General features: G+C 41.3%; 1 protein-coding gene across 1 annotated transcript in view; it reads left to right on the forward strand.

Moving 5' to 3' along the window:
- The window catches only part of LOC148502553 (uncharacterized), a 193,630-nt gene that overhangs the window by 23,846 nt on the left and 144,760 nt on the right, over window positions 1-25,024 (forward strand). The window contains exons 10-11 of the mRNA XM_088449715.1: window positions 12,922-12,993; window positions 23,005-23,076. Of these exons, the coding sequence (XP_088305841.1) occupies window positions 12,922-12,993; window positions 23,005-23,076 (144 nt within the window). The remainder of the gene's footprint in view (window positions 1-12,921; window positions 12,994-23,004; window positions 23,077-25,024) is intronic.

Here is a 25,024-nt window from a genome sequence, read left to right on the forward strand (position 1 = left end):
GATGGGGTGCTAACAATGTGGGCAACGTAACACTTGTAAAGATATCGTTATGGAAGAAACCGGAAGATAGCTGAATACATCAATTGTAAAACTATAGGGGTGATCTGTTGTTTACAATGTATAGTGTTCACTCTAGCTCCGGCGGCAGGCAGGGCGCCGAAGTTAGAGAGGGCACTTCCGCGCGCGCCGATAGATAGATAGATAGTGAGATAGATAGATGTGAGATAGATAGATGTGAGATAGATAGATAGATTGTGAGATAGATAGATATGAGGTGAGATAGATAGATAGATAGATAGATAGATAGATAGATATGAGATGGATAGATAGTGAGATAGATAGATAGATAGATAGATAGATAGATAGATATGAGAGATAGATAGATGTGAGATAGATAGAAAAGGGGGCATGGTCATTGATAAGGGGGCATGTCTATAAAATGCGTCCCCTTTTTGTCACTCTTGGGAGTGTGCCCGGCACTTACGGACACGCCGGGCAGCCCCCAAGCGCTGCTGACAGGTAGAATAGATGCTGGGTGCATATGGCCAGCGTCTATTCACCGGTAGTGACCGGGTCACTGCACATTTCACACGTGGGATACTGCGACCCGCGGGTGAAGACGACCATAGCGGGGTGCTGCGCAGTGAGGACAGGGCACTTTTTGCCCTCCAGAAGGAGGGCAGAGCGCAGCGTCCCGCTAAAACAACCTAGTGGGAACGCTAAATGTACATGTGGAAAGAACTACATTGGGAAGACTAGCAGACAACTAAGAATCAGAGTGATGGAACACATCAGGAATATCAGGAATGCAAAGACAGATCAATTGAAATTCAAAAAACCTTACTAGTGTGGCACGACATTTTTTGAAAGAACATAATGGTAACCCGGAACATCTATCAGCATTCGGTTTAGAAAAGGTTGGAATCAGAGGAGGGAATATCACTCAAGGACTCCTCAAAAAAGAAACAAAATGGAAAAAGAAAGTGTGGAACCAATTGAAATGAATGATTATAATCATTTTGATTAATTTTTGTGAACAATCGTAATTCAATAAGCAACTAGGGATCTTTAGTCCTATACTGATATTCTAGAGATGGAATGACATATGTGAAAAAATTTCATAAAACCACTATTGATGTTCGGGTGTACCTGAAGATAGATGACAAACACCCATTAGAACAACCCTCTTATTAGGTCCACGGTATTGGATAATATATCTGGTTTGATCCGAAAGTAACAGAGGATAACTAATGGTGGCTATAATCCACAAACAGGGAGAAAAAAAAATTTCAGTGTCTATGAGAATAACTTTAGATAAATATGCTGAAAATATGGAATGAACAAACCACATAGAATTAAATACACAAATTGACAAGAAGCCAACAGAATATCTATGTAAATTAATGACTTAGGTTTGGATACTATTAATAACACTTTTTTACTGATTTTATTTAAAAAGGTTACAGGGCAATAATTTGAAACAAGTGGTTTTGAGTATGGGATGTTTATTAATTATTGATGGATCACTAATTTTTTGCTAAGAATAAAGTAAGGATCTTTCACTAGGAGATAATATAATAGGTTATGAGAACTAAATTATTCACCAAACATGTATACTACACTATATTAATAATAACTATTTTCACAAATGGGTAGCACAGTTGAATCACCAGTTTGAGACTTAAGAAATTAGTAATAAAATGGTAATCACTAATGGGTAGCACTAATTTTAGAATTCATGTATCAAATTAGATACTAATTAAATTAAACTAGGGGACCTAGATACATTTGGAAAAATATTTTTTATGTATTTATATTTTTGTATATAGAGATTGTATGTAATGAAATAGACAATACTGTATTCAATATATCTACTATTATTATACAAAATTAAATAATAGGGTTTGGGGATCATTTATTTACACAATTGAAAATAGAATTTATTCATCAAGGCATAAAATAGGCATTTAGGCTTATATAAAGGATATACATAGGATTAATCGAATGTTGATATTATAACATGATTTGGGTATTTATTTTACACGAATAATTGACATTAAATATAGTTAAGTGATATTAGGCACATGTATTTAATGTATTAAAACTATTTACACTAGATCGATACTATTAAACGGAATATCGAGGTTTATATTTGTTTATATGTATAATACAGGTTGAGTATCCCATATCCAAAATACTTGGGACCAGGGGTATTTTGGATATGAGAATATTCCGTATTTTGGAATATTTGCAGACCATAATGAAATATCTTGGGAATGGGACCCAAATCTTAACACAGAATGTATTTATGTTTTATATACACCTTATACACACAGCCTGCAGGTAATTTTATACAATATTTTAAATAATTGTGTGCATCAAAACAAGTTTGTTTACATACTGTACATGAAATTAATTTGTTTCATATACACCTTATACACACAGCCTGAATGTTATTATATACTATATTTTTAATAATGTTGTGCCTTAAACAAAGTTTGTGTACATTGAACCATCAGAAAGCAAAGTTTTACTATCTCAGTCATGCTAAAAATATTCCGTATTTCAGAATATTTGGATATGGGAGACTCAACCTGTATTAGATGTGTCTTATAAAAATTAGAGGATAAATAATGGATATATAAGTAATAATATTTAATCATGTACTTCAAATTGGTTCATAGGTGATTAATTTTCACACATTAAATAAGCTAGATATAAGAACTAATAATAGGTTTCTAATAGGATGGATTTTGCTTGTTTATTTTAATGAATTAGGTTGGCTTTAATACTATGAAAATAACGTCTCATATAATGATGATGTCATAAGAAGATTTCAAATGTCATGACCAATCAGATGGAGGGATAGCAGATAAACAATTATGGAAATGAGGCATCGGGTTGATGCCTTGATAAAGCCTTAGGTGTAACGGCGGTCGCAGAACTGTGGCTGTTGTCTCTGTTCTGAATTAATGACTATTTGATCTCAGTATAATCCCGGTATATAAATAATATACTAATAAGCAAGCACGTTATGTATTCATGCCAACATTGAAGCATCGATGTCTGTCTAACAAATAGAACCGATCGCTCTTGCAGGTCTGCTGCAAAAGTATGCAAAAAATTGCAATATCAAAGCACTCGCACGGACAACATGCAGACGGTATGCAGTTGGGATGCCGACGGTCTGAATGCCGACTGATCGGCATCCCGACTCTCTAATCCCGGCAAGGGTCTAATGACAGGCGTCGAAATCCCGACGCCTTTCATTTTACCTACGCCGGGAGCCCGGCATCACGATCGAAGGTACGCTGGGCTGTTGTTATAGGTGTCGGGATTCTGATTGTCGGGATGCTGCTGTCAGTATTCAGTAATATCCCGACCACCGGGATCTCATACCCAACCCAAGTGGAAGCCCTGCTGCTTATGGCATCGCAATGGCTAATTTCTACTTCAGGGTCCATAGGGGGTCCACAGGGTTGACCTTGGGGTATAGGTTGGGAACCAAATCCGGGTACCACGCAGTTAAAGCTTTTAGCTTCCAGGATGCACTATAACCCCTCCCCCCAGCCAGAGGCACCTCAGTTTAAGTTGGTGCCCGGCCGGAGTCGGGTCACCGTTACTGCAGGGGGGCTGCTTAGCAGCCCCTAAGCTTATAATTTATTTTAAAGAGTTTTATTTTATTATTTTTTACTACTCTTCAGAGCGGCAGCATCAGACTGGTGGACGTCTAAGCTGCCGCTCCTACACCCCGCCGGCGCTGCGACGCCAGTACAGATCTGGGGATCGCAGCGGGACCCCAGAGTCTGTACTAGCCGGGCTCTGGAGGACTCCCTGGGCTGCTGCCGGATCGACGGGGACAGGTAAGTCGCGTGGTCACCGCTTGCGGTGACCCGCGTGTACATGCAGCCTTATGCATCTGGTCTCTGGGGACAGACCGGAGGCGCTAGCGGTGGCGGCGGGCTCCCCCTCCATGGAGGCATACCCCGCGTGTCCACAGCCCACCAGGGATTATAGCGGCAGCGGGAGCCGGCATCCCGGGGGGTTAATTGCTAGCCAGGGGAGGAAGCCTTCCCTGTCTAGCGGCTCCTCCCCTCAGCTCAGGGCGCCTTTCAATACTACAGTCTGGCGTTGCTGAGCTGCTTCCTCCGCGGGCCACGCTTCTTCTGAGGTCTCCAGCGGCCATTATCTCTCGGTGGTGCTGCAGAACTCCTAGGATGACAGTGAGCCCAGTCCCCCTGCGTACCTCGCCATTTTGGGTGAGTGTACACAGCGCTATAGCCTTCCCAGACACTGAATCTGGGCAGTTGAATGTAGCGGCATTGTGCAGTATATTATATGTCATGCTTATGTATGTACAGTATATATGTCTGCATTGTATGTGACTTATGCTAGTGCTGACTGTCTGCTTTTTCTCTCACCTGTCAGTGTATATCTATCCCTTTCTTTATCTGCCCTAATACAGGTGTACCTGGGGTGGTTCTGAGACCTCACATATATATACTTGTTAATATTTGTGAGGTTTGTCACATACTGTCGCGTGCTGCACGTTGCCATATTTTAGATGGAACTGTGTGTTGCATACGCTGATAATGGGTCCCTGCAGCTACTCTTAGCATTAGTCAGGACCGGTATGGCGCTGCTTAATATTTCCGTCAAGATAGTCAAATATATCTGACCAGGAGATTGCACACGATACTGCACCCATTGTTGCTATCCTGCAAGTCATAGCCTGCAGGAATTAGTGCAGAGGATTTTAACTCAGAAAGGTTTATGTATGGTGCGCCATCTGGTGCCGGGCCCCTTGCACGACCCCCTTAAAGGATGGTTTATTTCTCAGGATCCTCTCCTTTGAGGATCGCTGGTCGGGCCCCATTGTCGTCACTCGCTTGGAGTTACTTCACCATACTGCCCTTTTCAACTCGGGGTATCTCGCAATTTCTTGCAGTTTACCCCTGTGTCACAGACTATCGCTCCCTGCCGGGTTTTTTTCACAGTACATGAATTACCTCCGATACCACATCGGTCTGTCATTCCCCTTGCAGGGATTACCACAACGGCCACCCTGGTGGATGTCGTTTTCTACGAAATACTAAATGGCGTGATATACGCCCTGTGGTTACTTCCCAGTGGCTCTGCCGTGAACTGGATGGTGTATTCAGCTCTTTCCCTCTCACATGGGGGGAGCCGATTTCAAGTATTATTATCCCTGCTTTGGGGCTGGTAGCCAGGTTCATTCTGGATATAGAGAATGTCGATCCTGCACCTGTATCATACATTTCCCGTTTCTGCCCAGCGGGTGGATCTCATGGCGGGTCTGGCTGTCGCCAGATACGAGGAGTCACAAATGCCTCCTGTTTCCCATTCCCTGAGGGTCCTCACAAGTAATGGAATCTCCTTCTGGGGTGGATTTGTATGTTCATCGTCGGATTACAGACATTAATACGCCTCCCATCCCAGCCTGGACGGATTTTACAGATCCGTATTTGGTAGCTTTGTCTGAAATCAATGTACTCGTTTTCAGGGCCTGTTGCCCGTCCTACCATGGCCATCGCATGATGATGCTTTTGTAACGTTTTTCCCCTCCAACACGTCTGGGGTTCAAATGTCTTTTGCCGCTCACATAAAATATGCAGTGGTCGTGTGGGATTACCTACATAGGATGCCGGTCTTCTAACTTTCAAGGTTTCGGCTGCGACTGTATCCGCCGCAATACCCTATGGCTACGTTATGGGAAAGCAGAGGTGCAGACTCCTTCCATGGGGAGGATCTTGTTTGGTCCTGACCTTGACAAGATTGTTGCATCATTGGCAGTATCACTAATGGAGAGATACTGTCTTTAGCTACTCCCACTACATTCGGACTAACTCTGTTAAGTCTTTTTGTCCTCAGGGTCAGCCTAAAGGCCTGTTTTTTCCTAGGCTGTCGGCCTCCACGGGGGCCACCATATCCAGTACCGAGCAGTCCTGGACTTACGGACGACCCTGCTTCTACGCCTGAGGATAAACCTCAGCCTGACGGGACAGGTCTACATCTGGGGAATTCCGGAGTGAGGTACTGATTCTCAACGGCCTCTCATTGCTCAGGCGGCCTCCTCACAGGCGTTGTTCCACGGGCCCTTCTTCAGACGATCAGGGCCTTACATTCCCAGAAAGCTATACAGTCTTGGCGGTAAGCAGAGCTATTTCGGCCAGCCTCACTATCTCAGCGAGGGACTGGTTGTTCTACTTTCTTTCTGGGGCAGTGACCGACTGGTCCTCATTTGCCTATACTCTGTCTCAAATCCCTGAGTCAGATTCCAAGGGTGCATGGACTCAGGTGGAATCCTTCATGCTCCATCATCCGACATTTGGAACCTGGGGATTTTATGGTATATCTGAGTATTCAGGATACGTACCTACGGGTACATACAGAGCCCTCTCATCAGCATGGGTTCAGGTTTGCTGTGCCACAGCAACATTTGCAAGTTTCGGGCTCTGCCTGTTGGGACTGTCCTCAACTCCACCGGGCTTTACAAGCTTTATGGATTTTCTGACAGTTCACCTGTTCAGTGTATCCGAATGCTCCTTTATATGGGCGGCCTCCTGCTTTTAGCAGGATCACCGAGGTACTTTACCGCTAGGTCAGGCTAACCGTGGCTTCTTCTCGGCACAGATAAGTAGTCAACGGAGAAAAAGTCCTCCCTGCATCCCTCACAGGGTATTCTTCATCTGGGAGCACTGCTGAATTCTCAGAATCTTAGAATTTTTCTGGCGTAAGACAAGATCTCAGCTCTTCAACTTGGAGTGTGCGGATGTCTACGCAGTCGACATATGTCATTACTCTTGGTGATGCGCGGTCTACCAGAGTGTCTACCTTTTGGTAGGGTGGAATGTGCTCAGTTACATTCCAGGCCTTGCCATAATTGACTCCTCTCCGGATGGATCAAGTTTTTTCCATCGGATCGCTGTTCGCACGATGATGCTCTCTCTGGAGGCGAGTTGGTCTCTGTCCGGGTGGCTATGGCCATCTCGTCCAGGGTATTTTCTGCTACAGACAGTGTCTGGTCCGCATTCGTTTCGGGGCAGCTGGACGTCTGTCGCTTCCGCCCTGCCACTTAACTTGTTGGAACTTTAGGCTGTCTTGGGCCTTCACTCTGGCCTAACCCATATGTCACGGTGAACCTGAATAGGTTCAGTCCGACAGTGTCACAACAGTGGCTTCCATCTAGGCAACACTGGTAGTTGGGTGGCAATGACAGGAATGTCATACATTCTGACATAGTCCAAGGGTTTTCTCCTGGCCAACTCTGCAGTGTTCATTCCGGGAGCTCTCCATTGTGAAGCGGGCTTCCTCAGCCGTCACGACGTGCATTCCGGGGACTAGTCTCTTCTCCAAGACAGGTTTCAACTCCTGGTGAGCAGAGGGGGCCTCCCTGAGGTGATTGATCCTTATGGCCTTCTGACTCTATCACACATTGCCGGTGTTACAGTCCAGCTCTAGGAGTACTGAAGCTACCTTCAGTGACTCTTTGTCAGTGAAGTGGTCCTTCCACTTTGTGTACCTGTGTCCTCCGGTCTCCCTTCTTCCTCGAGGTCTTCGGAAGTTTAATTAGAGACGGAGGGGCTTTCCTTCTGGGGGCTCCAGTTTGTCCCAGACATCACTGGTACTAAGATTTTCGGAGTCTCCTCATCGATGCTCCGTTCCTACTGCTTCACTATCTGGACCTGTTGTCTCAGGGTCCTCGTTTTTCCCTAGACCTGGATCGTTTATCTTTGACTGCGGCCCTACTGTGGTCCTAGGGCTTCCCTGGCTCTGTCTTCATTGAGATGTTTAGAGCAGATAGGCCAGACTTTGCTGGCATCTGCCACAGACTGTGGCATACATAATTCTTATGGTATCGTACCTGTCGATACGATCCTCCGGTGTCCAGGATTTCCAGATATTCTGGCATTTCTTCCGGCTGGCTTGGGTTTCACCCTCGGCATGGCCTTCCTGACAGTGTGGATCTCTACACTGTCAGTATGGTTAAGATGTGGAATTGCTCCACTCTGGTATCCAGTTCATCCTTTGGAGTGTTTTTCTGGATTATGCTTCCATTTATCCTACCTAGCGGCTCCTTGGGAGTTAGTAGTGGTTCTTTGTTCCCTCCGGGGGCTGTCTATGGAACCGCTGGTTGTGATAGCCATTACATGGTCTATTGCTTTGGCTCTCTCTTTCTCTTAGGGTGTTTATATCGACCAGATGAGTGTCGGAATTGGGAGAGTTCTCATGTGGCTCCCTCTTCTGGAGGGCATCATGTCCGGGTGTGAGTTGCTCTCGCCCTGTGTTTCTTCTTAGTGATTTTTAGGTTCCATATTATTCTGGAACTTATGGTACGGCCATTCAGTCCCCAGTCCTCTCGGCTGGTGTGGCCTCATTGACTGTGGTCCGGCCTCTGTGGGTTTATGTGATCCGTTCAAGTTCCTTACGGAAATCGGACTCCTTATTGGTGGTCTGAGATTTCTGGTTTTAACAGGAAAGGATGGCCGGCCTATGGCCAAATGTTGGCTGGATGGCCTCGTATGTCTTCTTCAGGGGCCTACACATGGGTAGGCCTTTCTGTTGTTGATGCTTGTTTTTTCTCGGGCCATGTAACCCTTGTGGGCGGCTCGCTGTGGCGCCTTGGCTGTTTTGCCTTGCTAGGTGGCCACGTGGTCTTCTGTCCACACCTTATTTTTTAAGGTTCTAGGCATTGGTTTCCTTTGCCTCTCAGGATGCTTCCTTTTTGGTGGCGGATTCTTCTCTCAGCACAGGAGCGTCCCCATCCTTGGTTGAACTGCTTTGGGACATCCCCAAGGTCAACCCTGTGGACCCCCTATGGACCCTGAAGTAGAAAACAAGAGATATGGTAAGAACTTACCTTTGTTATCTCTGTTTCTACGAAGTCCATAGGGTCCACAGGGCGCCCGCCCTGACGCACCTGGCTTCATATGGGCTGTGTTACTGGTCACCGGTTTCCCGTCTCCTTTTCTGTGAGAATGGTTCTTGAGTGTTCAAGTTTTCTCTCTCTTTTTCTCTCCTCCTCTGGCCTTTGGCTACTTACAAACTGAGGTGCCTCTGGCTGGGGGGAGGGGTTATAGGGAGAGTGGACCCAAGTGCATCCTGGGAGCTAAAAGTTTTAACTGCGTGGTGCCCGGATTTGGTTCCCAACCTATACCCCAAGGTCAACCCTGTGGACCCTATGGACTTCGTAGAAGCAGAGATAACAAAGGTGTTCTTACCATATCTCTTGTTTTATGCATGTCTCTGTAACTACGTTCAACGCACTGGCACGCCTGTGTTTTGCCGACCACCCCCCGTCACTCTGCGATGGGTCTGCGTAGTCACTGTGATCGCAGTCCCGATCTCAGTGGCGTATCCCTGCACACGCTCTGCGATTCATATACATGCACAGAATGCAACAATCGCCTGATTGCGTGCATAATCACAGTTGTGATCGGTAATGAATCAGGCCCTAAGTCCAGGCAACTAGGGGTTCATCATTGTCTGGATTTGTATAATCTGAGGTTTTATTTTATGCTACTGATTACATAAGGGATAAATAATATCCAGTGATACATTTTATACTACTGATTACATAAGGGATAAATAATATCCAGTGATACATTTTATACTACCGATTACATAAGGGATAAATAATATCCAGTGATACATTTTATGCTACCGATTACATAAGGGATAAATAATATCCAGTGATACATTTTATACTACTGATTACATAAGGGATAAATAATATCCAGTGATACATTTTATGCTACCGATTACATAAGGGATAAATAATATCCAGTGATACATTTTATACTACTGATTACATAAGGGATAAATAATATCCAGTGATACATTTTATGCTACCGATTACATAAGGGATAAATAATATCCAGTGATACATTTTATACTACTGTATACATAAGGGATAAATAATATCCAGTGATACATTTTATACTACCGATTACATAAGGGATAAATAATATCCAGTAATACATTTTATACTACTGATTACATAAGGGATAAATAATATCCAGTGATACATTTTATACTACTGATTACATAAGGGATAAATAATATCCAGTGATACATTTTATACTACTGATTACATAAGGGATAAATAATATCCAGTGATACATTTTATACTACTGATTACATAAGGGATAAATAATATCCAGTGATAAATTTTATACTACTGATTACATAAGGGATAAATAATATCCAGTGATACATTTTATACTACTGATTACATAAGGGATAAATAATATCCAGTGATACATTTTATGCTACCGATTACATAAGGGATAAATAATATCCAGTGATACATTTTATACTACCGGTTACATAAGGGATAAATAATATCCAGTGATACATTTTATGCTACCGATTACATAAGGGATAAATAATATCCAGTGATACATTTTATGCTACCGATTACATGAGGGATAAATAATATCCAGTGATACATTTTATGCTACTGATTACATAAGGGATAAATAATATCCAGTGATACATTTTATGCTACTGATTACATAAGGGATAAATAATATCCAGTGATACATTTTATGCTACCGATTACATAAGGGATAAATAATATCCAGTGATACATTTTATACTACTGATTACATAAGGGATAAATAATATCCAGTGATACATTTTATGCTACCGATTACATAAGGGATAAATAATATCCAGTGATACATTTTATACTACTGTATACATAAGGGATAAATAATATCCAGTGATACATTTTATACTACCGATTACATAAGGGATAAATAATATCCAGTAATACATTTTATACTACCGATTACATAAGGGATAAATAATATCCAGTGATACATTTTATACTACTGATTACATAAGGGATAAATAATATCCAGTGATACATTTTATACTACTGATTACATAAGGGATAAATAATATCCAGTGATACATTTTATACTACTGATTACATAAGGGATAAATAATATCCAGTGATAAATTTTATACTACTGATTACATAAGGGATAAATAATATCCAGTGATACATTTTATACTACTGATTACATAAGGGATAAATAATATCCAGTGATACATTTTATGCTACCGATTACATAAGGGATAAATAATATCCAGTGATACATTTTATACTACCGGTTACATAAGGGATAAATAATATCCAGTGATACATTTTATGCTACCGATTACATAAGGGATAAATAATATCCAGTGATACATTTTATGCTACCGATTACATGAGGGATAAATAATATCCAGTGATACATTTTATGCTACTGATTACATAAGGGATAAATAATATCCAGTGATACATTTTATGCTACTGATTACATAAGGGATAAATAATATCCAGTGATACATTTTATGCTACTGATTACATAAGGGATAAATAATATCCATGTGATACATTTTATGCTACTGATTACATAAGGGATAAATAATATCCAGTGATACATTTTATGCTACTGATTACATAAAGGATAAATAATATCCATGTGATACATTTTATGCTACTGATTACATAAGGTATAAATAATATCCAGTGATACATTTTATGCTACTGATTACATAAAGGATAAATAATATCCATGTGATACATTTTATGCTACTGATTACATAAGGGATAAATAATATCCAGTTATTAATTTTATGCTACTGATTATATAAAGGATAAATAATATCCAGTGATACATTTTATGCTACTGATTAACTATTTCTTTAAACATTGGCCCATATTCAATTAGAGGCGAAAAGCTGCGATCAGTGAAAAGTTTTCGCGATGCGCCATTTTCGCCACTTTCCGAAGTACCGCCCTATTCAATTCCAGGATGTTCTCGCATGTGCAAAAACTCCGTAGGCAGAAACAGGCGAAAAAGTTTCTCCACCCAAAGGCAGGAGAAAAGATATGCAAAATCCCTATTTTTGAGTAAAAATGTGGGGACTTGGTTCAGAACCCTCTGGGCACCCCCCTAATGACTAAGTAGACAAAAAAAATATATATCTTAATTCACCCCAAATGACATGTCATTTTTTGGGTGAAAATGTAAAAAGGGTTTGAAAATGGGGCTAAAGTACTGGGATAGATATTTTGGGGGGGGTCTATGGATGGGACAGGTGTTTTTAGGATTGCAGGTGGCTGCAGCAGGTGACTGCTATATATATTTTTTCCACACTTATGCAAGAAATAAAACCCCTAATTACTTTTATTAGGGTATTCAGTATTCATACACTTCTGTATTGACTCCCCAGGTCAGTTAGGCTTTTTAGGGGGTACAGACTGATTTCCCCCAAAAAAACTGTCCTTTTCGGTAGTTTCGCTTTTCGCTGCATTCGCGCATATGCGTTTTCGCTTGTTTTACAACTGAATAGGGGAAAAAGCAGGAGCACGAATTGTATCAGTAGGTGAAAACTTCGCCTCAAAACAGACGAATGAGGCAAAAACATTGTGCTTATCGCCAATCGCGGCTTTACGTCTCTAATTGAATCCGGCCCATTGTGTGAAAAAAACTTTAATAGACTTGCCACTTAGTAACAACACAGTTTCTTTCACAAAGAAAGGGATAGAATATAATGAGATTCATATATGGGGAATAATGCTACTGAGCAGAAGTTACCGTTATATAAGAAAGAACAATTCAAGACAGGAGCCAAAGCATTGTATCAAATAGTTTATTTCTAGGAGCACAATTATCTTGTCTTTATTCACATTCTATCATTTTAAATATTTCACCTTATTGTGATATCTAAAAGTTATCGATAAAGAAAAACTTTTTTTTAAATAATTTTTGGTCTTTGTGCACCCTGAGAAAAGCTCTTCTTTCTCTAGTGTTAATTATAATAAGCTTCTGAATTAATATTGTATTTTTTATTTTTTTAAACCTAGCATTCCAATAGTTATAACTTTTTCCCTCACAGAATCTCTTCTACCTCAAGTTAAACCCACATTTGATGGTCCCAAGATACCTTTATACACTTACGCCCTGTCAAGTGAGTAAACTTTATGCATTTTACTTTATTCCTGAATACTGTAACGTAACAAGTCAAAAATAGCAAAGGGCTTAAAAACATTGAACTTCAAAAAAAAAAAAAAAAAGCATTCTGACTAGTAAGTTTTCATCATATTACTAAGGACTTTATTAGTTACATGACAGTGCATCCCAGATGCCATGGTTGTATCACTAACCTCCGGAACTTTGTTACATATTCTATAAAGGGTCAGCTGATATTTTGTTGACTTTCAGACATTGGAAAGTGTACCACTAAGGTCAATGAATGAACAAACAATCAATAAAGGTTTTCAAAAACAAAGACCAGCGCATAAAGGAACCGATTCAGTTAAGCCGCCAAAATGCATTGCGCATTGCCTGACGGAAGGCTGGTTATGCTCCCAGCCTATGGAAGTGCGAGCAGCATCAGCCTACTGTAACTGGCTGGAAAATGTGCAACGTAATCTGACCACTAGTATAACCAGAGACTTCCTGGTGTGCTAATTGTCTAATAGCGTTCCGCTTTTTTTGGCAAAGTTTAGCATTGTGTATTTTCCTAAAATGCCTCCCCATTTGCCTGAATTATAAAGTATTTAATTAATCTTTTACTGCATTTCGCACCCGACAGAAAATATGAGGGGGATTTTATGAACAAAAACTTAAGAGTTCAGCACTTCACCTCAATCTTTTTTGGCAGTAAGTGCACAAAAATTGTAACTTATTGGATTGCATCTTGTCTTGCCTGGAATCCAGTGTCCCCTCAATCTCACAGGGCCCCAAAGTTTGAACAGTTCAGGAATAAAATCACAGCAAAACCCATTGATCAGAATCTTACACTGAAAAGATGTAACAGGAGCAAAACAGGGTGTTTGCAATATGGATTTATAGTTTTCCATCTCTGACTGTAACCATGCAAGTAGACCATCAGAGCTATTAATTATTGAACTCTATGCTTCTTTGGCTCTCATTTTACAGTGGATTTAAATAATAGCATATCATGAATGATGTAAAAGGGGCCTGTGATCGACCATTTATTTCCTAAAAGGGAAAGTGTCTGTTCAGCATCTGTTTAGCCTAATCTATCCCTATGCTGAGGCCATTTGATGCTACTTTGACTATGAGTATAAGTTAAAAGCTATGAGGTGTATTTCTGACCTTAAACCATGTGGAAATGGCTGTTAAGTGTCTCTAGTGTGTAACACAATGGAAAGCAGGACATAGGCAGTATATACAATGGTCATGGGAGAGAAACGTGTTACCTAACACATACATATAGGCAGTATATACAATGGTCATGGGAGAGAAACGTGTTACCTAACACATACATATAGGCAATATATACAATGGTCATGGGAGTGAAATGTGTTCCCTACCACATACATATAGGCAGTATATACAATGGTCATGGGAGAGAAACGTGTTCCCTAACACATACATATAGGCAGTATATACAATGGTCATGGGAGAGAAATGTGTTCCCTAACACATACATATAGGCAGTATATACAATGGTCATGGGAGAGAAACGTGTTCCCTAACACATACATATAGGCAGTATATACAATGGTCATGGGAGAGAAACATGTTACCTAACACATACATATAGGCAGTATATACAATGGTCATGGGAGAGAAATGTGTTCCCTAACACATACATATAGGCATTATATACAATGGTCATGGGAGAGAAACGTGTTCCCTACCACATACATATAGGCAGTATATACAATGGTCATGGGAGAGAAACGTGTTCCCTAACACATACATATAGGCAATATATACAATGGTCATGGGAGAGAAATGTGTTCCCTAACACATACATATAGGCAGTATATACAATGGTCATGGGAGAGAAACGTGTTCCCTAACACATACATATAGGCAGTATATACAATGGTCATGGGAGAGAAACATGTTCCCTAACACATACATATAGGCAGCATATACAATGGTCATGGGAGAGAAACGTGTTCCCTACCACATACATATAGGCAGTATATACAATGGTCATGGGAGAGAAACGTGTTCCCTACCACATACATATAGGCAGTATATACAATGGTCATGGGAGATAAACATGTTCCCTAACACATACATATAGGCAGTATATACAATGGTCATGGGAGAGAAACGTGTTCTCTAACACATACATATAGGCAGTATATACAATGGTCATGGGAGAGAAACGTGTTCCCTAACACATACATATAGGCAGTATATACAATGGTCATGGGAGAGAAATGTGTTACCTAACACATACATATAGGCATTATATACAATGGTCATGGGAGAGAAACGTGTTCCCCAACACATACATATAGGCAGTATATACAATAGTCAAGGGAGAGAAACGTGTTCCCTAACACATACATATAGGCATTATATACAATGGTCATGGGAGAGAAATGTGTTCCCTAACACATACATATACGCAGTATATACAATGGTCATGGGAGAGAAACATGTTCCCTAACACATACATATAGGCAGTATATACAATGGTCATGGGAGAGAAACATGTTCCCTAACACATACATATACGCAGTATATACAATGGTCATGGGAGAGAAACATGTTCCCTAACACATACATATAGGCAGTATATACAATGGACATGGGAGAGAAATCTGTTCCCTAACACATACATATAGGCATTATATACAATGGTCATGGGAGAGAAATCTGTTCCCTAACACATACATATAGGCATTATATACAATGGTCATGGGAGAGAAACGTGTTCCCCAACACATACATATAGGCAGTATATACAATGGTCATGGGAGAGAAACGTGTTACCTAACACATACTTATAGGCAATATATACAATGGTCATGGGAGAGAAATGTGTTCCCTACCACATACATATAGGCAGTATATACAATGGACATGGGAGAGAAACGTGTTCCCCAACACATACATATTGGCAGTATATACAATGGTCATGGGAGAGAAACGTGTTCCCTACCACATACATATAGGCAGTATATACAATGGTCATGGGAGAGAAACGTCTTCCCTACCACATACATATAGGCAGTATATACAATGGTCATGGGAGAGAAACGTGTTCCCTAACACATACATATAGGCAGTATATACAATGGTCATGGGAGAGAAACGTGTTCCCTAACACATACATATAGGCAGTATATACAATGGTCATGGGAGAGAAACGTGTTACCTAACACATACATATAGGCAGTATATACAATGGTCATGGGAGAGAAACGTGTTACCTAACACATACATATAGGCAATATATACAATGGTCATGGGAGAGAAATGTGTTCCCTACCACATACATATAGGCAGTATATACAATGGTCATGGGAGAGAGACGTGTTCCCCAACACATACATATAGGCAGTATATACAATGGTCATGGGAGAGAAACGTGTTCCCTAACACATACATATAGGCACTATATACAATGGTCATGGGAGAGAAACATGTTCCCTAACACATACATATAGGCAGTATATACAATGGTCATGGGAGAGAAACATGTTCCCTAACACATACATATAGGCAGTATATACAATGGTCATGGGAGAGAAATGTGTTCCCTAACACATACATATACATGGGAGAGAAATCTGTTCCCTAACACATACATATAGGCATTATAAACAATGGTCATGGGAGAGAAATCTGTTCCCTAACACATACATATAGGCAGTATATACAATGGACATGGGAGAGAAACGTGTTCCCTAACACATACATATAGGCAGTATATACAATGGTCATGGGAGAGAAACGTGTTCACTAACACATACATATAGGCAGTATATACAATGGTCATGGGAGAGAAACGTGTTTCCTAACACATACATATAGGCATTATATACAATGGTCATGGGAGAGAAACGTGTTCCCAAACACATACATATAGGCAGTATATACAATGGTCATGGGAGAGAAACGTGTTCCCAAACACATACATATAGGCAGTATATACAATGGTCATGGGAGAGAAACGTGTTCCCTAGCACATACATATAGGCAGTATATACAATGGTCATGGGAGAGAAACGTGTTCCCTAACACATACATATAGGCAGTATATACAATGGTCATGGGAGAGAAACGTGTTCCCAAACACATACATATAGGCAGTATATACAATGGTCATGGGAGAGAAACGTGTTCCCTAGCACATACATATAGGCAGTATATACAATGGTCATGGGAGAGAAACGTGTTCCCTAACACATACATATAGGCAGTATATACAATGGTCATGGGAGAGAAACGTGTTCCCCAACACATACATATAGGCAGTATATACAATGGACATGGGAGAGAAACGTGTTCCCTAACACATACATATAGGCAGTATATACAATGGTCATGGGAGAGAGACATGTTCCCTAACACATACACATAGGCAGTATATACAATGGTCATGGGAGAGAAACATGTTCCCTAACACATACATATAGGCAGTATATACAATGGTCATGGGAGAGAAATGTGTTCCCTAACACATACATATAGGCAGTATATACAATGGACATGGGAGAGAAATCTGTTCCCTAACACATACATATAGGCAGTATATACAATGGACATGGGAGAGAAACGTGTTCCCTAACACATACATATAGGCAGTATATACAATGGTCATGGGAGAGAAACGTGTTCACTAACACATACATATAGGCAGTATATACAATGGTCATGGGAGAGAAACGTGTTTCCTAACACATACATATAGGCATTATATACAATGGTCATGGGAGAGAAACGTGTTCCCAAACACATACATATAGGCAGTATATACAATGGTCATGGGAGAGAAACGTGTTCACTAACACATACATATAGGCAGTATATACAATGGTCATGGGAGAGAAACGTGTTTCCTAACACATACATATAGGCATTATATACAATGGTCATGGGAGAGAAACGTGTTCCCAAACACATACATATAGGCAGTATATACAATGGTCATGGGAGAGAAACGTGTTCCCAAACACATACATATAGGCAGTATATACAATGGTCATGGGAGAGAAACGTGTTCCCTAGCACATACATATAGGCAGTATATACAATGGTCATGGGAGAGAAACGTGTTCCCTAACACATACATATAGGCAGTATATACAATGGTCATGGGAGAGAAACGTGTTCCCAAACACATACATATAGGCAGTATATACAATGGTCATGGGAGAGAAACGTGTTCCCTAGCACATACATATAGGCAGTATATACAATGGTCATGGGAGAGAAACGTGTTCCCTAACACATACATATAGGCAGTATATACAATGGTCATGGGAGAGAAACGTGTTCCCCAACACATACATATAGGCAGTATATACAATGGACATGGGAGAGAAACGTGTTCCCTAACACATACATATAGGCAGTATATACAATGGTCATGGGAGAGAGACATGTTCCCTAACACATACATATAGGCAGTATATACAATGGTCATGGGAGAGAAACATGTTCCCTAACACATACATATAGGCAGTATATACAATGGTCATGGGAGAGAAACATGTTCCCTAACACATACATATAGGCAGTATATACAATGGTCATGGGAGAGAAACATGTTCCCTAACACATACATATAGGCAGTATATACAATGGTCATGGGAGAGAAACATGTTCCCTAACACATACATATAGGCAGTATATACAATGGTCATGGGAAAGATAATGTTCCCTAACACATACATATAGGCAGTATATACAATGGTCATGGGAGAGAAACGTGTTCCCTAACACATACATATAGGCAGTTTATACAATGGTCATGTGAGAGAAACGTGTTCCCTAACACATACATATAGGCATTATATACAATGGTTATGGGAGAGAAACATGTTCCCTAACACATACTTATAGGCAGTATATACAATGGTCATGGGAGAGAAACGTGTTCACTAACACATACATATAGGCAGAATATACAATGGTCATGGGAGAGAAACGTGTTTCCTAACACATACATATAGGCATTATATACAATGGTCATGGGAGAGAAACGTGTTCCCAAACACATACATATAGGCAGTATATACAATGGTCATGGGAGAGAAACGTGTTCCCAAACACATACATATAGGCAGTATATACAATGGTCATGGGAGAGAAACGTGTTCCCTAGCACATACATATAGGCAGTATATACAATGGTCATGGGAGAGAAACGTGTTCCCTAACACATACATATAGGCAGTATATACAATGGTCATGGGAGAGAAACGTGTTCCCAAACACATACATATAGGCAGTATATACAATGGTCATGGGAGAGAAACGTGTTCCCTAGCACATACATATAGGCAGTATATACAATGGTCATGGGAGAGAAACGTGTTCCCTAACACATACATATAGGCAGTATATACAATGGTCATGGGAGAGAAACGTGTTCCCCAACACATACATATAGGCAGTATATACAATGGACATGGGAGAGAAACGTGTTCCCTAACACATACATATAGGCAGTATATACAATGGTCATGGGAGAGAGACATGTTCCCTAACACATACATATAGGCAGTATATACAATGGTCATGGGAGAGAAACATGTTCCCTAACACATACATATAGGCAGTATATACAATGGTCATGGGAGAGAAACATGTTCCCTAACACATACATATAGGCAGTATATACAATGGTCATGGGAGAGAAACATGTTCCCTAACACATACATATAGGCAGTATATACAATGGTCATGGGAGAGAAACATGTTCCCTAACACATACATATAGGCAGTATATACAATGGTCATGGGAAAGATAATGTTCCCTAACACATACATATAGGCAGTATATACAATGGTCATGGGAGAGAAACGTGTTCCCTAACACATACATATAGGCAGTTTATACAATGGTCATGTGAGAGAAACGTGTTCCCTAACACATACATATAGGCATTATATACAATGGTTATGGGAGAGAAACGTGTTCCCTAACACATACTTATAGGCAGTATATACAATGGTCATGGGAGAGAAACGTGTTCCCTAACACATACATATAGGCAGTATATACAATGGTCATGGGAGAGAAATCTGTTCCCTAACACATACATATAGGCAGTATATACAATGGTCCCATACAAACATGTTCCCTAACACATACATATAGGCAGTATATACAATGGTCATGGGAGAGAAACATGTTCCCTAACACATACCTATAGGCAGTATATACAATGGTCATGGGAGAGAAACGTGTTCCCTACCACATACATATAGGCAGTATATACAATGGTCATGGGAGAGATCATGTTCCCTAACACATACATATACGCAGTATATACAATGGTCATGGGAGAGAAACGTGTTCCCTAACACATACATATAGGCAGTATATACAATGGTCATGGGAGAGAAACATGTTCCCTAACACATACATATAGGCAGTATATACAATGGTCATGGGAAAGATCATGTTCCCTAACACATACATATAGGCAGTATATACAATGGTCATGGGAGAGAAACGTGTTCCCTAACACATACATATAGGCAGTTTATACAATGGTCCCCATACAAACATGTTCCCTGACACATACATATAGGCAGTATATCTTTCCCGGATCACCCCTCCCCATCCATTTTACCGACTCTGACATCCTTCTCGCCTGTGACTGGAGAGAAAGTTAAGGCCCTTATCCAGTCCTCCCCCCCTTCCACCTCTCCCCTCGACCCTATCCCCTCCCACCTCCTCCGCTACCTCTCTCCTTCTGCCTGCTCCCATCTTGCCCACCTCCTTAATCTCTCCCTCTCATCTGGCACTGTTCCTTCTGCATTCAAGCATGCCCGTGTTTCCCCCATTCTTAAAAAACCTAACCTTGATCCTAACATTCTCTCTAACTACCGTCCAATCTCTCTCCTCCCTTTTGCCTCCAAACTCCTTGAGCGTATTGTTTACAACCGCCTCACCACATTTCTTTCCTCCCACTCCCTCCTTGACCCTTTTCAGTCTGGCTTCCGTTCTCTCCACTCCACTGAAACTGCCCTCACAAAAGTCAGCAACGACCTCCTTGCTGCCAAATCCAAGGGCCACTACTCACTGCTCATTCTCCTTGATCTCACTGCTACTTTTGACACTGTGGACCACCCTCTACTGCTGCATATACTTCACTCCCTTGGTCTACGTGACACTGCTCTCTCCTGGCTGTCCTCCTACCTCTCTGACCGTTCCTTCTCTGTTTCCTCTCATGGCGACTCCTCCCCCCCACAGCCTCTTACAGTAGGTGTTCCCCAAGGTTCTGTTCTTGGACCTCTCCTATTCTCTCTCTATACGTCTTCTCTAGGTAAACTCATCAGCTCTTTTGACCTCCATTATCATCTCTATGCTGATGATACTCAGATCTACCTTTCCTCACCTGACCTTTCCCCCTCTCTACTGACTCGTATCTCTAACTGTCTCTCTGCTATCTCTTCCTGGATGTCCCAGCGATTTCTCAAACTTAATATGTCTAAGACTGAGCTGATAGTCTTCCAACCCTCCCACATAACATCATGTCCCACTATTTCTTTATCAATAGATGGCATTACTATCTCATCTAGCCCCAAAGTGCGTTGTCTTGGAGTCATCCTGGACTCTTCCCTCTCCTTTAAACCACACATTCAGAACCTCTCACAGTCCTGTCGTTTCCATCTCAAGAATATTTCCAAGATCTGACCCTTTCTCAGCCAGGATGCTACCAAAACCCTTGTACATTCACTGGTCATGTCCAGACTGGACTACTGTAACCTTCTCCTAGCTGGCCTCCCCAAATCCCATCTCTCTCCTCTCCAGTCTGTGCTCAATGCTGCTGCTCGGCTCATCTTCCTCTCCAAACGCTCTACATCTGCCTCCCCTCTTTTGCAAGCCCTCCACTGGCTCCCATTCCCTTTCAGAACCCAATTCAAGGCTCTTACACTCACTTACAAAGCCCTCACCCATTCCTCTCCCATTTACATCTCTTATCTCATCTCCCTTCACTCTTCTGTCCGCCCTCTTCGTTCACTTAATACACGCCGCCTTTCATGCCAATTGATTACTTCCTCCCACTCCCGCCTCCAAGACTTTGCCCGTGCTGCTCCTCACCTTTGGAACTCCCTCCCTCTCCCTATCAGACTCTGCACCTCTCTACCATCTTTCAAACGAGCTCTTAAGACCCACTACTTCATTAAAGCCTTCCAGCTCTCATCCTAACTTGCTGCTACATCTTCCTTTCTCCCGGCCCACCCCATTCTGTGTCACTCCTGTTTGTCTTCCCCTCCCTTAAAGAATGTAAGCTCTTTCGAGCAGGGCCCTCTACCCTCTTGTGCTTCTCCCTACTGTAATTTAATTTATCTCTTACTAGCCACTAGGGCAACTAACACTTGGCTGCTTATGCGGGCGTTAATGTCACTAATATAGCTATGTTTATCCATGTCCTGTATTGTATTGTATTGTATTGTAAGTCAATGGTTACTTTTTTGTCTATGTACTTTGTAAGGCGCTGCGGAACACTTGTGGCGCCATATAAATAAATGATAATAATAATAATAATATATACAATGGTCATGGGAGAGAAACGTGTTCCCTACCACATACATATAGGCAGTATATACAGTGGTCCCCATACAAACGTGTTCCCTAACACATACATATAGGCAGTATATACAATGGTCCCCATACAAACGTGTTCCCTACCACATACATATAGGCAGTATATACAGTGGTCCCCATACAAACGTGTTCCCTAACACATACATATAGGCAGTATATACAATGGTCCCCATACAAACGTGTTCCCTAACACATACATATAGGCAGTATATACAATGGTTAAGGGAAAGGAACACTCATTTGGGAATAAACTCTCAAGCGGTCTCCCTCTCTGTAAGGGGATAGAAAGGCTACAATGAGCTTATAGAAATGTATGTAACATCCTACACACTGGAGATATTAAATGGTATAGTAGCAGAAGCCATACATATTACCAGCCTTCAAATAGTTAATTTTTCATTTCCCCCCCCACAGAAGTCCTTCAACCTCAAGGTCAGCCCACTATGGACGGCCCCAAAAAGTCTTTATATACTTACACCCAGTCAAGTAAGTACATTTATGTAGACATCGTCCCTGGAATTGTTTAATATTAATTATGGAGCCATTGCTGTACGCACTGTGCAAGTAAAAAATTACAGTCTGGGGTGGCGTGTCATACCCCCACACGAACATTTTGTAACCCCATTTTTGTAACCCATCTGGGCCTGATTCAGAGCCGCTCGTAAGCGGCCGCTCGTTCGCTCTGAGCGATGTTCGCACAACTGCGCATGCGTGTGGGTCATAATGTGCATGCGCAAACCAGTCATTGCGGTCGGAAATCGTGCGCTCACAAAACAGCGAGGGGCTGCTAATTTGATTGACAAAATGTACCGTTTGTGGGTGGTAACAGGGGAAGGTGCTTGAAAACGGGGGCGTGGAGATCCGAACGCAGGCGTGCCTAACGGTCAAAAGGGCGTTTAATGGAAGTGCATAATTAGTAAAGGAGCGTCATCGACCACGTCACTTGGTTGTCTTTTAGCCTGAACTGCTCGCAGTGATAGCGGTAAGAAAAACCTACCACAAGCACTGTGAGCAGTTCAGATGCCGGTACCCGATTAATCTAATAAATACCGGAGATGACGTGTGATGCGAACAGCAAAGGGGCGTCTTTACAAAATAGCGAGCGCATTTTTCGTTCACTCGCTCAGACATAGAGGCGTCAACAAACCGCAAAGAGCGAGCGCTCAATTTAAATAGCCGGCCCCTTTTTTGGAACGACCGTCCGCAAATAGCGTCCGGCTCTGAATCAGGTCCTCTGATCCTGCATCTCTGAGAGTGAAATTATTCCATGTTCAAAGAGGTCATTTAAACTGTCCCAGGGATATTTGAATAATGTCATTCTATTGTGTTTTTGTGATATCACAAAATATTTGATACATGAAGAAGATTAAATGAAGCTCGACCTTTTCGCTGAAATAATTGTCTGATTAATGTAACCTGGCCTTTGCCTGATCTTTATTGAAAACATCTCGCCAATGAGTTAATGCCGCCACTGACCTTTGCATCCCATTTTACAAATACCTGCAGGTTGTCCTGGGCGTGTATATATTAATATTTCAACATAGAATATTCATTCTAAATTGTTGTTGTTTTTTTTTTTTAAATTCTTGGCTAGTAGAGTTAGTTTTTTTTTCTCAAATACAAATTTGCAACTAAGCTCGTAGAACAAATGATTAAACCAGGAAGAATGTAGTCATTTACTCCCGTAACTTCTCCGTGTTCTGCTTGACAAAGGCGACTTTTATTCTAGCTGAGAACAGACGATAGACAAAGCTTCGTCTGTCAGTAGAAGATACCAATGTATAATTTCCCCATATGTTTGGGAGTCGATATTAAGTTGTCAGAATCAAACATTTAAGATGCTTTTCAACACAGTCTAATTAAGCCCACTGAGGACTGTATGACCTTCCGTATCACATAACGTGGAATCTGAAGTGTCGTACTAAAGGAAAAAACAAGTTATTTTGTCTTAGACATTTTACAAGCACGTTATACCTCTGAATCTGTAAAAAATAAAACGCAATATTGACAATTTTTAAAAGGATCCAAAACGCTCAAATGAAAACTTGCATTTTTCTTGGCAAGACACTTTGTGACTTTTACTGAAGATTATATTCCTTGAAATTTTGTTGGGGGAGTTCTAAAAAAAATTGAGACAGGATTCTCTGGTCGCTCTCACATCAAATTATTGGCCCAATAGTATTGCAAGTGGGCCACAGACAGTAATTTCATTCTATCAGAGCTCAGTCAGGATCAATTATTATAGAATAAGTAAATTGCTTGGCTAAAGGCCTTTGGGGAATATGTCCTGGTTCAGCATCTGAGGTAGGAACCCCAAATTAACCTGACCCTCACCAGCCCCATACCTCCCAACATTGGAGGTGGGCATCTCGGGGCAGGAAACATGGCCATGTTGTATAGGGAGCGTATCTGCGTCATTGAGGGGGCATGGCCT

The sequence above is a fragment of the Taudactylus pleione genome, unplaced genomic scaffold, assembly GCF_031769625.1.
Source record: "Taudactylus pleione unplaced genomic scaffold, aTauple2 ptg000493l, whole genome shotgun sequence".
In the NCBI taxonomy this organism is placed as follows: Eukaryota; Metazoa; Chordata; class Amphibia; order Anura; family Myobatrachidae; genus Taudactylus; species Taudactylus pleione.